The sequence below is a fragment of the Gouania willdenowi genome, chromosome 6 (genome assembly GCF_900634775.1).
Source record: "Gouania willdenowi chromosome 6, fGouWil2.1, whole genome shotgun sequence".
NCBI classification, from domain to species: Eukaryota; Metazoa; Chordata; class Actinopteri; order Blenniiformes; family Gobiesocidae; genus Gouania; species Gouania willdenowi.
The window spans coordinates 23,940,738-23,958,310 of NC_041049.1; the positions used below are offsets into that span (position 1 = coordinate 23,940,738).

General features: G+C 39.0%; 1 protein-coding gene across 7 annotated transcripts in view; it reads left to right on the top strand.

The window, feature by feature from the left end:
• osbpl8 (oxysterol binding protein-like 8) overlaps nucleotides 1–17,573 on the top strand; it is a 105,106-nt gene that overhangs the window by 46,314 nt on the left and 41,219 nt on the right. For 2 of the 7 annotated variants that reach the window (XM_028450702.1, XM_028450707.1), the window contains exons 3-5: nucleotides 5,920–5,956; nucleotides 6,365–6,443; nucleotides 10,457–10,627. In XM_028450702.1, coding sequence (XP_028306503.1) covers nucleotides 5,924–5,956; nucleotides 6,365–6,443; nucleotides 10,457–10,627 — 283 coding nt within the window. In that variant the 5' untranslated portion in view covers nucleotides 5,920–5,923. Of the gene's footprint in view, nucleotides 1–5,919; nucleotides 5,957–6,364; nucleotides 6,444–10,456; nucleotides 10,628–17,470; nucleotides 17,568–17,573 lie in introns of those variants that run through there. The other 5 variants (XM_028450704.1, XM_028450705.1, XM_028450710.1 and 2 more) reach the window with 3 other exon arrangements.

The window sequence follows — 17,573 nt, forward strand, 5'->3', positions numbered from 1 at the left end:
TGACTTTGCTATGAGCATTGCTGTGTTTTGGCCACGGCCTAAAGGGGCGGGGGCTGTGAGCAACAGCTGTCAGACAGTCCATCAAACACAATCCTGGCTCTGATTGGTTCTTTTTTCTATTTTACTTTTGAAGTGCAACAGGTCAGTTTATTTGTCATTTAAATCATTTTTAATCGGTCAGTAAAGCTCATTCTATCTTATAATGCTATGATGTGCAGCCTCCAGTTGCAACAAAAACAATAATAAATATACCGATAATATATAAAGAAATACCTATAAGTCTGGTTTAAAGCTAAGAGTTGAGTAAACCTGAGGGAAGAAATTCTTCCACATCTTCTCAGTCTTAGCCTTTAGGCCAGGGGTCACCAACCTTTCTGAAACTGTGAGCTACTTCAAAGCTAGTGAAGAGTCTAGGGAGAAGAGAGAGTTTCCAGGTTGGTTGGGCCGCTTCAAGATCTTCACACCCCTTGACCTGCATCACTTGGTGTAAGTGTCATGTGGGTTGGACTATTGATCCTTTTGCATGTAGGTCAGGGTTGCTTTGAGCTTCTGGTTTTTATATTACGTTTTTATTCATGTTTATTTACTTTCCCGTTTGCTAAATATCTATTATTGAATGTATGATTGATTCCAATAATACAGCTGAAATATTTACTGAGTCCCACGTCATCTCTCTGACTACTTGTAGGTTTGAATACAATGCAGAGTAACTTTGCTTACAGAACCCAAAACAGACCCTAAGTCAGACATGGGTAACTGGTGGCCCTCAGTCTAATTTTTTGCTGCCCCCAAAGCAAGTCCCCAAAAATTGTAATTCAAAAAGATGGAAGGAATATAAAGCCCAACATACTACATACAATTGATACATTAAACAAAATTATCATAAAGAAAATAAATACATTACATAATAGTTCCAAAGACACACAAACTGTGACCAAAATTACGCAAAATGGCAGGAAAATACATAAAACAACAAAAATACAAAAAAATAGCGCAAACCACACGTAATCAGTAAGAACTGACAAAACAACAAAACAACAGACAAAGACAAAACATTTTCCCCCTGTTATAATGTTCAGATTGGTCTTTTTTTCTGAATGCTGACATGAATGTTGAATATGTGGCCCTCGGATCAGATACATGCACGTTTCTGTGGCCCCCGCTTTGTTAGAATTGCCCACCCCTGCCCTAAGTAACCAGAACAAAAGAAAGATGAATGGGCAGTGCTGACAGGCAACTGTAGTAGTGGCATAATTTAACAGAAGCACAGGTCTATAGGTCCTCTTTGATCAGTTGTGCATTTCCATCCAGCCCACTCCACTGCAGTTTTATATTAAAAGACCCTTTTTAAATGCTAATATAGGCTGTCAAATGGTGTGATCTGAAGGCACTGTCAGTACTCTGCTCTCCTGATGACTGTACCTACTTTTCTCTTAGTCCTACTGATTTAAATGTAATTAATCAAGTGCAAATCCTTCTGTAAACACAGGAAGTTGCATTTCATTTTACATCTGCAGTAAAAAAGATAAACAAGTTGGAGACTACAACTAATTCTATATTTTTGAAGGTTGGTGAAACGTAACGTACTAAGCCGTGTTAGCCATTCATAGTTGTTTAGCTGTGATTTTGTCAGATTTTGATAGCACAAGTCTAACTTGGGTCATATAGTGGCAAAATGGTTAGCATTACTGAATCAGTATGGTGACAAAGTAGATTCAAGTTCAAATCAACGCTAACAAATCTCTGTGTGTTGGCTTAGTGATAGACTTGTGTCCTGTCCCTGAGTCAGCTGGGCTAGCAGATGGACTGTTTTGGCCAAACCTCATTCTTCGCTGATCTGTAGCATACCATAAACATGTACCCCACACTATGAAACCCCTGTATTTGAGCTTTTTCTTCTTCAGCTCTCACATAATCAAAGTCATTTAGGGCATCTTTGAGAGTGGAAAGAAGAAATTTGGCATTATGTCACTTGTCATTGTTTCAATGGAAATCCCTGTATAAATAAAGGTTATACGTAAATACAAATAAATAAAATAAATGCTTTCAATTGATATCATGGTGAGGCAATTTTGGCACAGCCCTCTTGTACCGCTTTGACCAACGGAACATAATTGGCTTCAATCCAGGGACTATTTAAAGGGAGCCCTCTCGGAAGCCATCCAGCTTTCCAGGCACTGGCACTGTAGGTCACTGTTTTGCAACTCAGAAGCTATGTTTAAGAAAATGTAACTGTGCAAATTGTTTTTGCTTACCTTTCTCTGTGAAAATTAGCTATGTCTAGATTTGAAATGGAAAACTTCTCTGTTAATGCTGTGTCCACAAAGACTTGTTAATCGACCTCTGACTTCCAGTGACAGTTTCTTAATACCTTCACCTCATTGTTGCAAGTAGCCCTCAATGTAGTCTAGCAAGTCTTATTAAGTGGACTCAGTGTCACTTAAGGTCTGAGCCAATGAGATTTTTAGCCATCTGAAGGTACATTTCCTGATTAAAAGAACCACATCCAATCAAAGCCATTGTTTTGCCTTCCTCCTTTCTTCCCATAATGCCCGTGTTCAGGTTTAGTCTGACAGTGGATTAGAGGATCCTGCCTCTCTCCGGCTGTGATTATGACGTCAGTCGTACATGCTTTGTACTACCACAGTACGGATTGACACCAGGGGTTTAACCAGTTCTTTGTCGAAGGAGCAGCTATGTACAAACCAGAGCCACATTTCTTCGTTACAGTGGTGTCATTAGAACAAAAGTGTTATGTTGATTTTTCGTGTGCGAGAGAAACTTGTGACTCTTTTGTGAAGGCCTTAGTGGCCACTTGTTAGTGGCTATTACGTCAATCACGACCAACTAGTAAATTACGTAGACAGTCTACAAAGCTTGTTTACATGCACACAGCAAGAAGCTATGCTTATAGGTTGATGAAGGACCTTTTGTCTTGTCTTGAGTTAACAGCAGGTGAGAAAAAACAACTCCTGACAAACTCTGTATGACTCCATCGCCATAGGTGGTGCTGTATTCTTTACAGAACAGTGTGTATCAATGTTCTCCTGTCCATGCATTTTAGGATGCTTGAAATTGGTTTCCTCGTCCATCCAAAAGTGTGACTTCTGCTTCTCACCCATCAATCTACTCCCCCTTTTGGGGAACAAAAAGTAGTGCATGCACCATCCCTGTGTTTGTTTCAGATTGAGCAGGCGTGTCTATATGCACAATTAGCTTGATTGTCAATCACATTATCTGGGTGTGTTAATCAAGCTACAGATTGTTTAATTCTTGCCCTGCTGACCTGTTTAAAGACATTTAAAAACCCAGTTAGCGTTATCCTGTATCCATCTCTCACCACACATGTAAGACGATGAACTTTAGATGTTAGTGGACGCCACTGCTGTATAGATCAAGTTTCTGAGGATGTTAATACTGGTTTGAATAAGAAAATGTGACAGTACAGAGGGATTATATTAGGCCCCGTTTACACAAGAACATTTTCTAGTGAAAATGCAAAAGCTTTGTTGCGTTTTGGCGGTCCATTTACACGTCAACGGCGTTTTGGTGCTTGAAAACGGAACTTTTAAAAAACGGGCTCCAGAGTGGAATGTTTTTGTCTCCGTGTAAACAGGGAACCAACACTTTCTGTGTCACGTGCATAAGCACAATGGCTGCTGAGCCTCAGAAGCAAACTGTTAGGAATTTAACTGAACTTCTCCAACAAAGGATTGATTTACTTTGCCATCACATGGGTCAGTGGAAACGTATTTCATGCCTGCACCAGATTCTGACCACAATCACAGTGCTGCACTCCTACTGAGAGCTATTTGACCGAACTCGGAGTCGGGCTTAATTTCTATCTTTCTAACGCGGAATCTGGTTCGACTCGGCTCGCGCGCTGCTCGGGGAATGAACGGTCAGGTGATGTGTTCCAATAGGCTCAAGAAAGACCCACAAATGTTTGCTGAGGAGGTGAATGGCTGTCCTGTGATACATTAACAAATTATGTTATAAAATGCATAAACGGCCAGTTCTTGACTCGTTGCGAAGTTTGCAAAGCTGTGTGCTGTCGCATATGAAGAAGCAGGTTGCGGAGTTGTGTGTTGCAACAAAACCGGCACGTAGAGTGTAGTATCACATGAAGCTGTTTGTCATGTTTATAGTTTGATGTAGATGAGTAGCTATTAAAAAAGCTGTCATTACAGAAACTTGCCTACATGTGTGTGCTGCGCAAGGATGTGAATAGAGTTGGGCAGCAATGGGTTCAGGCATAAAGAAAGATCAGCTTTATTCAGGTTCAGGCCATATTCTGTTTGTAGCTTTGTAACTCTACCCTTACTTGTGTTCAGCAGAAGTGTCTCTGCGCATGCCCTTATTTTGGTTCATTGCAAAACTACACTGCAATCCATTGGCCTGCCATGTATACTAGGTCCTAATATACTATATTTTAGGGGTGCACCAATCACAGATTTTTTTTTAAAAGCCTGACCGCCTGATAACGATTTTGGCCGATCCCAATTTTTTTTCATAACTGACATCATACACCTTGAAAGTTCCAAAGTTATTTTATTGTAAAACATTCAACAATACCCGTGAAACAATACAAACATGTTGTTTTAACTGCACATGAGGTAGTTATCTCAAATATAAATTAAAAGTTTAGAACTTCCAAAATACCAAATTCTACCATTTCCTTTAGTCTTTCATTTTTCACATTTTAAAAACAAAATAAATGTGTCCAACAGGTTACATTGCAGACCTGTTTGGAGCTCTTTGACTAAAATAAAGTGCATATCAGTATTTTCGTTTTACAAATAAAGAAAATCACAGGGTTTGGGGTAGGTGATAAAATAATAATCTACAGGACAAACTAACAAAACTACCAATACATTGTCCTGTGGTGCAAAAATATAACATGTCCAAATGTAACAGCTTTTGTGGATATTTAAATGTAAAAACATCATTCTAAAAATAACTTAAATTGCAGCATGTGTAACATTTTCATAAGTCAAAGGGTAATGACAGAATGAACATGACACAGGTTAGTTGTTTTCTTATTACAGTCACTTATGCATAAGTAGAAGGTTTTTCTTCAAATCCAAAGCCATGAAATCCATAATTTTCCTCGTAGTAGCTTTGCTCTTTTTACAAATAAGCGCTCAGCGGACCGCTGGCTTTCTTTACCACTAGCTGTAGCTTTAGCATTAGTTTGATTACTAGCTTTTTGAAAAAAAAAAAAAAAAAGGAAACAGAAGCAAAATCTTGTCGTGTCAAAAGGGCCTTAGTGTATGAGGTAACAAAGCATTCCTTATTATGTCATTGTCAAGTCGACTGCTGAATAGCAGAATCTGCTCCAGTGATTTACCCTTTGTTATATTTTTGCTAAAATGCTTACTAGAAGTGTTTCTGAATTTGTCTTCCATTCATTGTGTCATTTAATTTATGCATCATTCACCATATATAACTTTCTTGATACTCGCTGACTCAAATATAGTTAAATCCAGTTGATTGTGTGTGTGTATATATATTTGTAGGTAATGTGCCCCGTACTGCTTGTGGTGTGTGGTATCATAACTTCATTCATTCATTCATTATCACCACCCATCATGTATCGTCCACCCTGATACCATCAAATCCTCCATCAGTTATTGTGTGGAGTTGTTCGTTAACACTTTGATTTTACTAATGTCTGTTTTTTTTTGTTTTTGTTTTCTGTCACGTCTCTTCTTCTCTTGTCCTATTCCACTGCTTTTTGTCGTCCCATTCGTGTGGCTGCTGCTGCTGCTTCCTGTGGCTGATGCTGTCCTGCACACCTCACCTCTGCCAACATCTGATGTGCACCGCATGATGGACACCCACCTTTTACTCCATCTGTCCAACCATTTCCCCCTCCTTTTTTTCTTCTTGTTTGTTTCCATCTTTGTCCTCTGATAGCCCAATGCAGAATCGAAGGACATCCATGCCACCTCCGGTAAGCCACTGTCCTTTCAGAGGGAGGGTGAAGGGCAGGGCCACAGTTAGATGATGCTTAGCATGTGGACAAATGTGTCCAATGTAAAGCTTTACAGTCATTAAAGAGCATTTGGAGATGCCTAATTTAGAGTTTTCTAGCAGATGTTGTGTTTTAAGATTTAAGCTTTTTTCTATGATGACCCACTGTGGTTGTAGAATTTGGAACAAATCATTGTTCCCTTTCAGTCGATTCACTCAAAGACACCTCTAATCTCGCCTTTAAGGCTCCGCCTTCACATAAATACAACTGTCATCACAGTTATCACTCAGTTCTTACGCTCTTCACCTCTCTAAGAACACATCTACCGAGTAGGGCTAACCAGCTTCAGCGTGACTCAAAGCCCAATCTGCCTGCATGTGCCCGCAGGCCTGCAGCAGCACTACCACCACCACCACCACCCCACAAGAGGGATGCGCAGCCTCCCTCGGGTTCGGGTTCACAACCGGTGAGGGTGCAACCTCCTGCACCACAAGCCCCATGCCACTCGGCTTGGAGCAAAGGGCCGCCTCAGAGCTCAGCGCATAAGCGGCAGAAACTACACTCCATCCTAGCTCTGGGACTAAGTGGAGAGGGACCTCAGCAGCAGGGAAAATGGCGCCTGCCAGGTTTTGTTTAGGGGTCCAATCCCAAAAGGCATTGTTCTCTCCTAACATAGTCTCCCAAGCACAAAACCCCCATGCACACAAATGCACATTTGTTTCCTCTGTATATAAACCCCAGTTTGGGTGTGTTGAATGGATCTCAGGTAACTGTAAAGTTTTGCAGTGTTCGGCACTTTTTTGGTGCCCCATTAGAGGCTCACTCTGTGCCTATTGTAAATAGAACTCAATAAACAGTGCATTTTGTATTCAATTGGCGATACACCTGAACACAGGCAGTTTCTACAGTTTGCATTCAAAGGCGCATAGCCTACGAATACCTTGTGCTCCCTTTCGGTCTGTCACTCACCCCCTGCACCTTTACCATATGTATCGATGCGGCGCTAGCTCCTCTCCAGCAGAAAGGCGTTCGTATCTTAGCCTATCTAGACGAATGGGCTCTGATAGCAAGTTCAAGAGAACAGTTGGCGGTGAATCTGTCACAAGTTCTGTCCCACATTCAAGCTCCGAGTTTTTCAGTGAATATGAAGAAAAGCTCGCTGACCCCGAGTCAGCAGTTTCCTTTCCTCGGTCTGAAAATATGCTCTTTATCCGGCCAAGCACGTCTGTCGGAGAGCAGTGTCTGCGTTCCACGGCTGCCTCGCATTATTTCAATTGGGACGCAAACTGCTTTTCGGTTGATCCTGTAGCTTTTGGGCATGATGGCATCTGTGATCGCTGTAGTGCTGCTCGGGCTGTTGAAGATGCATGCTTTTCAGCACTGGTCTCGGTCTCACCGGCTGTGTCCACAATAACTCCATCTTGCATGATGGCCCTCCACCCTTGGAGGGAGCCCGGGTTACTAAGCCAGGGCTCCCCGATAGGGAGGATGTTTTTTTGCAAGGTGGTGTCCACAGATGCCTCCTTGATGGGATGGGGGGGCTCTGTGTGATGGAGCAGCAGTGAGAGGACTCTGGACCTCAGTACAAAGCAGACTTGATATAAATTATCTGGAGCTGCTGGCAATCTTCTTGGCCCTGAAGCATTTTTGCTCTGTACTAAGCGGCCAACATGTTCTAATCAGGACAGACAACACAACAGTGGTCTCTTACATAAACAAGCAGGGAGGGACACAGGGAAGGTGCATCTTAGGGTCTGTCCCTGATTCTGGTGGCCCCTCCATGGCCAGCAAAATTATGGTATGCCGAGATAATCAATCTGCTGGCAGAGAAGCCGGGGCAGCTTTCTCTATGCAGGAACCTCCTCTCGCAAGCGGGCGGAGAAGTGATTCATCCGTCCGGAATTGTGGTGGCTCTATGCGTATCTCTTGAAAGGTCAAATTTAATAGCTCAGGGTCTGTCCCCAAGTGTGGCGACAACAATCCAGAGTCCTAGGGCATCATCCACTTGAGGCTTATATGCTTATAAATGGTGTGCATTCGAGCAATGGTGTCAGGACTAAAATGTACTCTCATTTCAGTGTTCAGTTCAGTTTTGACTTTTCCTCAAGATTTGCTTGATAAAGGTCTGTCTTTTTCCACGATTCAGTTTTATTTGGTGGCTATATCTGCCTATCGTGTTGGCTTTAATGGAGTGATGCCTGGTGTGCATCCACCTTCCATCCATCACTTAAAGGGATTTCGCCGGCTGAAGCCTGTGGTGAAATCTATCATCCCGTCATGGAATTTAACTTTAGTGCTGGATGCTCTCTGTGGTTCCCCATTTGAGCCTATTGAGTCAGTGGATAATGCATTTCTTTCATACAAGATGGCACTACTTCTCGCTTTGACCTTCTCAAAGTGAGTGGGTGACGTTCATGCTCTATCAGTGCAGCCCTCTTGTACCCAGTTCACTTCAGATTGTTCCAAGGTCACATTACGCCCGAATGCGGACTATATGCCTAAGGTCATCCCTTCGGCCCATAGTTCCATGGTTTTTGAGCTAATGAGCTTTGTTCCTCCTCGTTTGCATCGGAGGAGCAAAGGAGGTTACATTCCTTGTGTCCTGTAGGTGCTCTACTCAGATACATAGACCACACTCAGAGTGCATTTGTGTGGCTCATTCGGTTCTTTCTACTGGGTCTAGCATGTACTAGAGTGCTGGAGGTTTTATTCCGGTTCATAGCTGTTCTGTGGGACGTGTATACATGTCCTATACTATATGTGTTGTACCGAGTGAATTGACTGAAAGGGAATTAAATGTTATGATTATAACTTCTGTTCCCTGAAGGAGAGGAACAAGGTACAACACTTCTTTGCCCCGCCGCGCAGCTGGGCTCGGTGAAGAGTGGCTATTGAACTGAGGGATGACCATTATGACAGTTTTATTTATGTTCAGGTGGAGCCTCACAAATGTCATCACAGATCATGTACCTTAAAGGTGTAAATAGAGGTGTCTTCAGTGTCTTCCCATACTATACTGTATGTGTTGTACCTCGTTCCTCTTCTTCAGGGACCAGATGTTATAGTCATTACATTTAATTTTAATTAATTGACAAAACATATACAAATTATAATTACTAAAGAAATAAATGATAGCATTTAATTCCATAATAAATGTAAACTAAAGTCATAAAATGTTTTTAATGCACTTTATGGTAGACTTCTCAGGTGTTCTTATATTTCCTTGATTTTGTGACCAACTTTTCTTCAATTTAGAGACATTTTTGGGTATCATTTAAGGAAAATTGCAATGTCTTGTAAAAATTGAGAGTTCAAAATGACTGCCATTCTGTGATACAAAATGGGGAAAACTGTGAGTTTCATAGAAATTGTGTGTTTGGAGGCACTGAGATATCTACAACTGAATTACAAAGTCATGAACAAAATATAAAGTCCATAGTAAAAAAGAAAGAACCCAACAAGATCCACATGAACAAACATTAAGCAACAGTGGGAAGAAAAAAATTCCCTATTTTTTATAGGAAGAAATCTCCAGCGGAACCAGGTTCAGAGGTGGCAGCCATCCGCTTCGACTGGTTGGGGTTAGTGAATAGAAGGGCAAACAGAATAGGATAGAAGGATAGTCCATCCGAGTGTTACAGACTAGCTGAGCTGCGAACTATTGGATCAGTCCATCCAAGTGTTCCAGACTGGCTCTTTATTTTTTGTCAACACTTTGGCCTGATTTCAAACTACGCACATGGATGAAGGTTACATATTATACATACATAAATATTATTTGGTGTAAATAGTTTGTGTGTTGTTGGATTGTTTTTTTGTGCACATAAAACTATGTTAAAAGCATAAATGTTTTTTTTTATTTAATATTTAATAGGTTGGATTATATATTAGGAATACAATAAATTAGCAAACATAAGGCATTTTACATTCCAACAGTACATTATATGAACAAAATAAAGATCAATCCTCATTTTAAATTGCTCCACACTAAACATGCAATTACACTGGCTTAAGTAATTTGAGGTAAAACTTTAATTATCATCATCATTAAATCAATCAGCCTTTGTTAGAGGGAAGAAGTGAACTTGGTAGGATACAAACCAAGTTCTACAGAGAATAAGAGAAAGCTTAGTTAGGTATAATCTGCTAAAATCCAGATCATCTTTTCTTACAGAAAAGATGTTTTTGAGAGATCACTCTGCGGCATGTTTTTATTCTGTTTATACTTTAGAAAGAGCTTTGAAGGTCTACGCATAAAAATGCTGAAAAACCCATTGAGATTATTTACATTTCTCTCTCCATCCAGGAAAAAAAAATGGTTAATTAGGTTTTCAGCTCACATGGACCCCATGGAACATTTCTTTTCACTATCAAAACAAATGTTCATGAAAATGGGTTATGAAACCACAAGCTGCTGCTCCAAGCAGATGATCCAGCAGACTTTACTGATGTTTTCCTTCGTCTTCCTTTGCCCTCCAGCTGCTCTAGTGCCCGGTGATGACCCCATCCTTCTGACCCCAGGCAGGATGAGCCAGCGCCAGGTGAAGGAGCGGGACAAGGAGAGGGACAAGGAGGTGGGGCTCCAGACACCCAGCAGGGAGCTGGCTGCCTCCCCCTCTACCCTCAGCCCGGGGGTCAGCTACAGCCATGGTAGGAACAAAACCATTATTCACTGATTCAGCAGCAGTTTAACTAAACGCCACTGTTTTTCACTGGGATGAATCTCATAATGATGAAACTGGAGATTATAGATTGGACTAGCACTGAGTCAGCTTTTAGAGGTATGGATTAAACTTATTAGAGCAGGAATAAAACTGATTTGTTAGGGTTTTGTTACATTATGTCTTTCTATATCTTCATCTGTCTAAAATAAATTGTGCTTTGAAAGAACTTAAGCATCCAAATACCAGGGTCGGGGTCAATTACAAATTTCAGTTACAATTACATCTTCAGTTATCCATGTTCAATTACATAGTGACCAACATTTTTTCAAATAACAGCTGAATTATGATTGTTTTTTTTAATCTCAATTACTAAAGTTCAATTACAATTAATCAAACTGAGTCTGAATTAGTAGAACTTAACCTTCCAGTTGTGTTAGCTTTCAGTTAGCATTGCTTATGATAATAGGTCAGTTTTGACCCATGTCTTAAATCAGCTGTAAATACACAAAAAAAATGATCTATCATCTCATTTGTTTCTAATCTCTTGGTTATCTTGTCCAGGAAAATATCGGTTTTGATATTTTTGGTGTGGGCATCTTTTTTGTGTCACTATACCCCTTGATTTCAACTTTATTTATTTTTTAATGGTCAAATCATCCTCAAGATGATCATATAAATAAATATAATAATATGTATTGCATTCATAGCATTGTTATACTGTACAATTGTATCGTCCCTATTAAAATAAAATTCAATTAAATCCTAACTGTAACCCACTAATCCCTAACCCCTATCACCTCTACGGGTGTGAAGATTCACTCACAGGTAATGGAATCATAATAATGCATTGGATTTGTTGCTTTCAATGTCACTTAAGTCTGGAGTTAAATTTCCCCCTGAGCTTATGCCGTCTTCTTCAACACGCAGCAGTCAAGACTTTCGATAGTGGATTTCTTGACACAGCTACACTCTGTCAAGATCCACTGGCAGACTTGAGCCTAAGGTGCCGTTTTCTAGTCGGGGCCATCTGCTTCTCTTTCCTCTGAAAGCTTTTATCATTTTTTGCAGGGTCAGTTCTTTACACTGCTATCTCCAACGCCTTATCATTGATTCATTAATGCCAAGCCGTGCACCAGCTCTATTTTTCTTTTTGATAGCCAGGTCGATGGCCTTCAACTTGAAAGCTGCATCGTATGCATTTTTTCATGTCTTTGCCATGATAAGGATGAGAGCATGACACGCTGATTGGAATGATTCAGCGTGATTGCATTTGATTTAATGTGAACAGTATCATTGGTCCACCATGACCCGTTTGGCAATTTCATTGGTCTAATATGACAAGGCTGAAATTTTTGGCAGCATAAAGCTAGTGAACCTGGAAAAAAGTAGCAGCTTATAGTCCAGAAATGATGGTATAGCTCAGGGGTCACCAACCTTTCTGAAACCGCAAGCTACTTCAAAGTTACTGAATAATCCAAAGGGCTACCAGTTTGATACACACAGAATTACTATTACAATTTCTTAGTTTCACATTAATTAGAGGGAAAGATAATGAAGAAAGACTTTGCATCTTTGCATCTACTTAAAATGTAAATGCTACTTACAGTGGGGCAAAAAAGTAGTAGTCAGCCACCAATTGTGCAAGTTCTTCCACTTAAAAAAATGAGAGAGGCCTATAATTTTCATCATATGTATACCTCAACTATGAGAGACAAAATGAGGGAAAAAAAACCCAGAAAATGACATTGTAGGATTTTTAATAATTTTATTTGGTGGAAAATATGTATTTGGTCAATAACAAAAGTTAATCTCAATACTTTGTAATGTACCCTTTGTTGGCAATGACAGAGGTCAAGATATAAGTTTGAGAAAAGTGAATTTGTAGTAAACCGTGTGCAGTCACAATCTAGCATTAGTTTGTATTGGGCTGTCGTAATGTAGTACGTTTTGCCACCGGTTCGGAGGCAGGAAAGTTTTCTGGCCAGAGACAGCAGGGAGAGATGAAAGACCCCAATCACCCCATAAACACTTGTATTACCCTCACATTGACTATGAGAAGGATTTATTAAGGTGAAAAAGTTACTTAGTTTGGCTTTATCACTCCCAGACATTGTCACCCAAGGGCAACGATCAATACCATGTCATTCTTTTCCAGATTAACTAGTTAAATAAACATAAATAAGAAACATGAAATATTACCATCATAGCCCAGTCGATATGTGAAAAAGATGTTCACTTTTGGAAGAAAGCATGAAAATTTGTACATGGGGGATTTTGAGTATGCTGAATCCATTTTTAATGGGATCCACGCTGGCAAACCAACGGCTCCCACTCAACATCAAGAAATAAAATAAAATAATTAAAGAAAATTTTGATGTTTTGTCATAACGTTGGTACTATTTGACATAGAAGCATGATCTCAGTGCCTAATTATAGGTTTTCAGAGTGATTCAATAATATATCTTGAAATAACGTAATTGTGCTCAGAGCTAGATACAAGATGGCCGCCATCTGTATTGCGAATTTCCATCTTGCCATTGTGAAGTGAACATCTTAGCCTAATATTGCTACATATCTGCCGGGCTACCAGAAACACAGTATACACAAGGCCTCAGTATGTTTTCCTTGTTTTAGTCAGGTAAAGGGTATAAATAAACCTGCTGGTGGGCTGTTGTGCTGCTGTTTTTTTCATACTTTCACTGATGGCTTTTGGTGAAAAGCCCTTAACTTGGAACTGGTGCACTGCACACCTTTTTTAGAGGCTGTCTCTATGCAGACAGAGGGCAGGTGAAGTAGTGGAGGAAGTCTAATGCTCATCTGCTTCTGCTCTTATGTCAGAGTGCCACCTTGTGTTCTCTTTGGGAATAGATATTTTATATTATTCAGTTGTCAGTCAGGTGTGTATTGTAACTTTCCTCTGAAACTGTCATCTGCTCTGATTTGACGAAACAGTTTTCTTTTTTAAAAGACATGTTTGCATTTTGCTGTTTGGATTTGCGTTTTTACATGCTGTACAAGCAAAGTAATATATGTGTATAATTATAATGGTGCTCAGTTGGTATGTCAGTTTTGATTGTGACTTTATGCTACAGGTGCAAATGGAAACTCCATTGTTGTCTGTCTTTATTAACTCTCCAAATGTAGCTTGTTTTAGAACATTTTGATTAAAAACACACTCCTATATAGTTTTATTATAAAACTTATGTTTCATTAACTGTGTAACTAACTGTATACATCATCTTTTAGTGATACACAATTTTTTTTCCCTGACATGCTTCACTTTACTAAGAAGGTTCAGCTGCAATAACTGCCGAACTGTCATAAAACCACTTTACAAAGCCTTTTTCCAAATACACAATGAAACCCATGTTCTTAAATACATAATGCAAGGCTACAGTGTATAGATTAGGTTAGATATGTCAGAGTTTGAGTATGTTTTGCTTAGAATTTAATGTAACTGTTGGATGAAGCGACTGGAAGTCACCAAAGGGAACATTTTCTGGTAACAATATACAGTGGGGCAAAAAAGTATTTAGTCAGCCACCAATTGTGCAAGTTCTCCCACTTAAAATGATGACAGAGGTCTGTAATTTTCATCATAGGTACACTTCAACTGTGAGAGACAGAATGTGAAAAAAAAATCCAGGAATTCACATTGTAGGATTTAAAAAACACAATAATGTAAAAAAGTATTTTTAAGATGTTTTAATTATTATTCTTTTTCAAATTATACCACCACACACACCCTGTTCTCACTTCTATACGCACACGCGCACACACACATGCACACCATTTTTAAACAATTGGAATATAAACTTTCACTTTCTCAAATTTAAATCTAGTTCAAATAAAATGCAGTTAGAAATATCTGAGCTGGCTCATCTTGTCACTTTGTTCACTAATCCTGGCAACAACAAACATTATCAAAAGCTAATTTTAGAAAGAAAAAAAATGTCTCTGGAAAATGAGGTCACGACCCAAAAAAGTTGGGAACCACTGAAATTTGTCTTTATAATAATAATAACAATAATAATAATCTGTAACCACGGGTAGTCTTGTATCGGCTAATGTGTAATTTGTTGCAATGCATGGAGGCTCCTGACTGCTGGTCCATTTATATTCTCGTTAGGGTGTATACTGTTACCAAACATATCTGATCGTATTCACACAGACAGACCCACATTCAGTTCTTGCTGTAAACATACAGTACACTCTAATACACTGTACACAACTGTAATATATTGTAAACATTCATATATAAACATTTTTTAAAGTCAACCTTTACTAGATGCATAAATCATTACACCTCTACAGACATTTTACACTACATTATTTATTTCCATAAACAGCTAAAGAAAATACCCACATTGTAAACATTTTCATACAGTAAAATATCACATTCTAACTTGATGATCTAATTAATAACTGTAAGGCTGTTTTCTATCACCAGGGGGAGTAAAAGGATTGTTAGACAATTCTGGGTGTGTCTGGTTGTCTATGCAGGCCAGGTTTCCTCTCAGAGATGTCTGTACACTTAACTTTACAAGTTTGAGCAAATCCTGTAGATCCATAAACAGATCTAATGATTGTACTTTTATAATAGTGGAAGATTTCCTAAAAGCAGGGTCCTGTCTTTATCTCAGGGCAGCAGGTTGTCCATGTGTCATCTTCTCTGGTTTGGTTGATGCAACTAGATTTCATCAACAGCTTCGAATTGTCAACATCAGCATGATGGTTTCTACAGTCATTAATAAAGCATTGACTCACAGCTCCCTGCTGTGCAACCTGTTTATCTATTGCTACTCTGTGTGAAAGTGATGACGGTATGTAATGTCAAATGCTCCTCTTGTGTTTCTGAGGATAAGCAGTTACTTATTTAGCAGAAAAGTGATAAGATGATGACCATATTGAAGTTATCCCTTTTGGTTATGTGGTTGGTGTATAGATTGCTGTTTGTTTTCTGGTTCCTAAACTCATTTTAAGTGACTTGTGATAGCTATGTATAAATGACTGTAGATTATACTATTAATCACATATCATTCCTAAAGTGTAAAATCTTCAGTTTTACCCAAAGATCATTATTTTCCGTATAATTTTCTACAACAAATTATTTTATTCATTATGGTTAAAATAGTAATGTTTAATGATTTGATGCCATAACCGTGGCAACCATGACAATGTTTTTTTTAGGGTTGTCCCGATCCGATATCGATATCGGTCCGACATCAGCCTGAAAATTAATATTGGATTCAAATTTCCAAATTTTATTTTCCTTTTTTTCAAATTAATTTTTTTATTTATTTTTATTTAATTGTAGAATACTGTAGATATTATGTTGAAGGTTAACATTTATGTAACCAATTGGTTAATAATAAATGGGTCAGTTTTTTCTCATACCTACTGTTGCTGACTATTGTTCAATGTTTGAGTGACATCACTTGATTAAGCCTTTTCTAACATTCCACACCACAAAATAAGTAATCATTATTTTTTATTAAAGAAAAAAAAAGTATTAAAGATATTTATGATTCATGCTGATATCGGATCAATATCAATATCGGCCAGTACGCAAGGCTGCAATGTCGGTATCATATCGGAAATGAAAAAGTTATATCGGGACAGCTCTAGTTTTTCTTTTTTCAACTTGTGTTAATTTCTGTTTCAAGTATTACAATGAAATCTATGGCTGGGCCTGTTTTTATCATTCTGGTAAATTTCAGTTGTTGGTATTTTACTGAACTGCCTTGTATTCATGTAAATCTTGCAGTTTTCCTCTTCTGTTTAGCATTTGTTTTAGTCCAAAGAGACAAGGAAGCAATGTGTGAATTGCTTATTGGTTGTGTTTTAAATTTAATTTATTTATTCAATAATTTATTTTAAAAGGTTATTATTGGCATCTGAATGCTATAACTACACCTGAATGTAGTTTTCTATATTCCCTCACCTCACTTCACTAAAAGTGGATGATAAAGAAGTTAAAGGCTTTAAGGCAAATAATGCCAAAGCTAAATATTGATTTGATTTAGATTTTGTCTTTTGAGTAAAATTGGTTTTATGACCAGCAGGAATGACTGACGTCAAAGTTCAATGTTTTGCATGCTTGGTCTGGATGGTCTAATATTTATTAGAAATAAATAAATAAATCTGACTTTGTATTGTAGGGACTGAGTTGTAACTTATGAGCATTTCCAGGACAAAATCCTACCAGAAACAGAAGCTTTCTTCTATTTATATATCTCTTCCGTCATCACATGCACATGGGCAATCTGTGTGTGCGCATGTGGCCTTCTGGCTGTTTTTAGGTCTTCATGACTCACTGAGAGCTATAATAAATGCTAAAAGACGCAAGACGAGACTTTTTCACGAAACTCTCCCTTCACTGACTCATTCATCCTCTGGGTAAACAAGGTTTGCCTTTGAAATCACGTGTCATAACTGAGAGTGGGGGGTGTGGGGTGTAATGAAGAGGATTAGAAGGTAAGAGGGTGTAGGGAAACATTTTAACCAAGTAATGAAGTGACAATCCCAAGATTGAGAGTTAATAGTTGTGTGTGATAAAGGGAAGCCAAAGCAGTGCAAGAGCAGCAAAGGTCAGCATGGATTTAGGCTCAGCCACACGGATTACATCTAACGGCATGCAGTGGGCTGGCCTTATGTGCCTTATGACCCGCCCCTCTCATTTCATCACATAAGGCCCGAGCAGCAAGAAGGGCAAGAGGTGACAGCAGAGCAAAGTGCTGTGGACAACAGAAAACTTGGAGAATAGGATGGAGAACATTTCTGCACTGTTCTCAGTGGTGTGGCATGGACTGACACCATATGGTTGTGAAGTCGTAGAGATTCTAAACATGATGTAGAAGATTAAAGCGCCGTCAACACCTGACGTTGGGCCTCATTCTTCTAAGCTCTGTCAGAGGAAAGGCCAGGTAAAG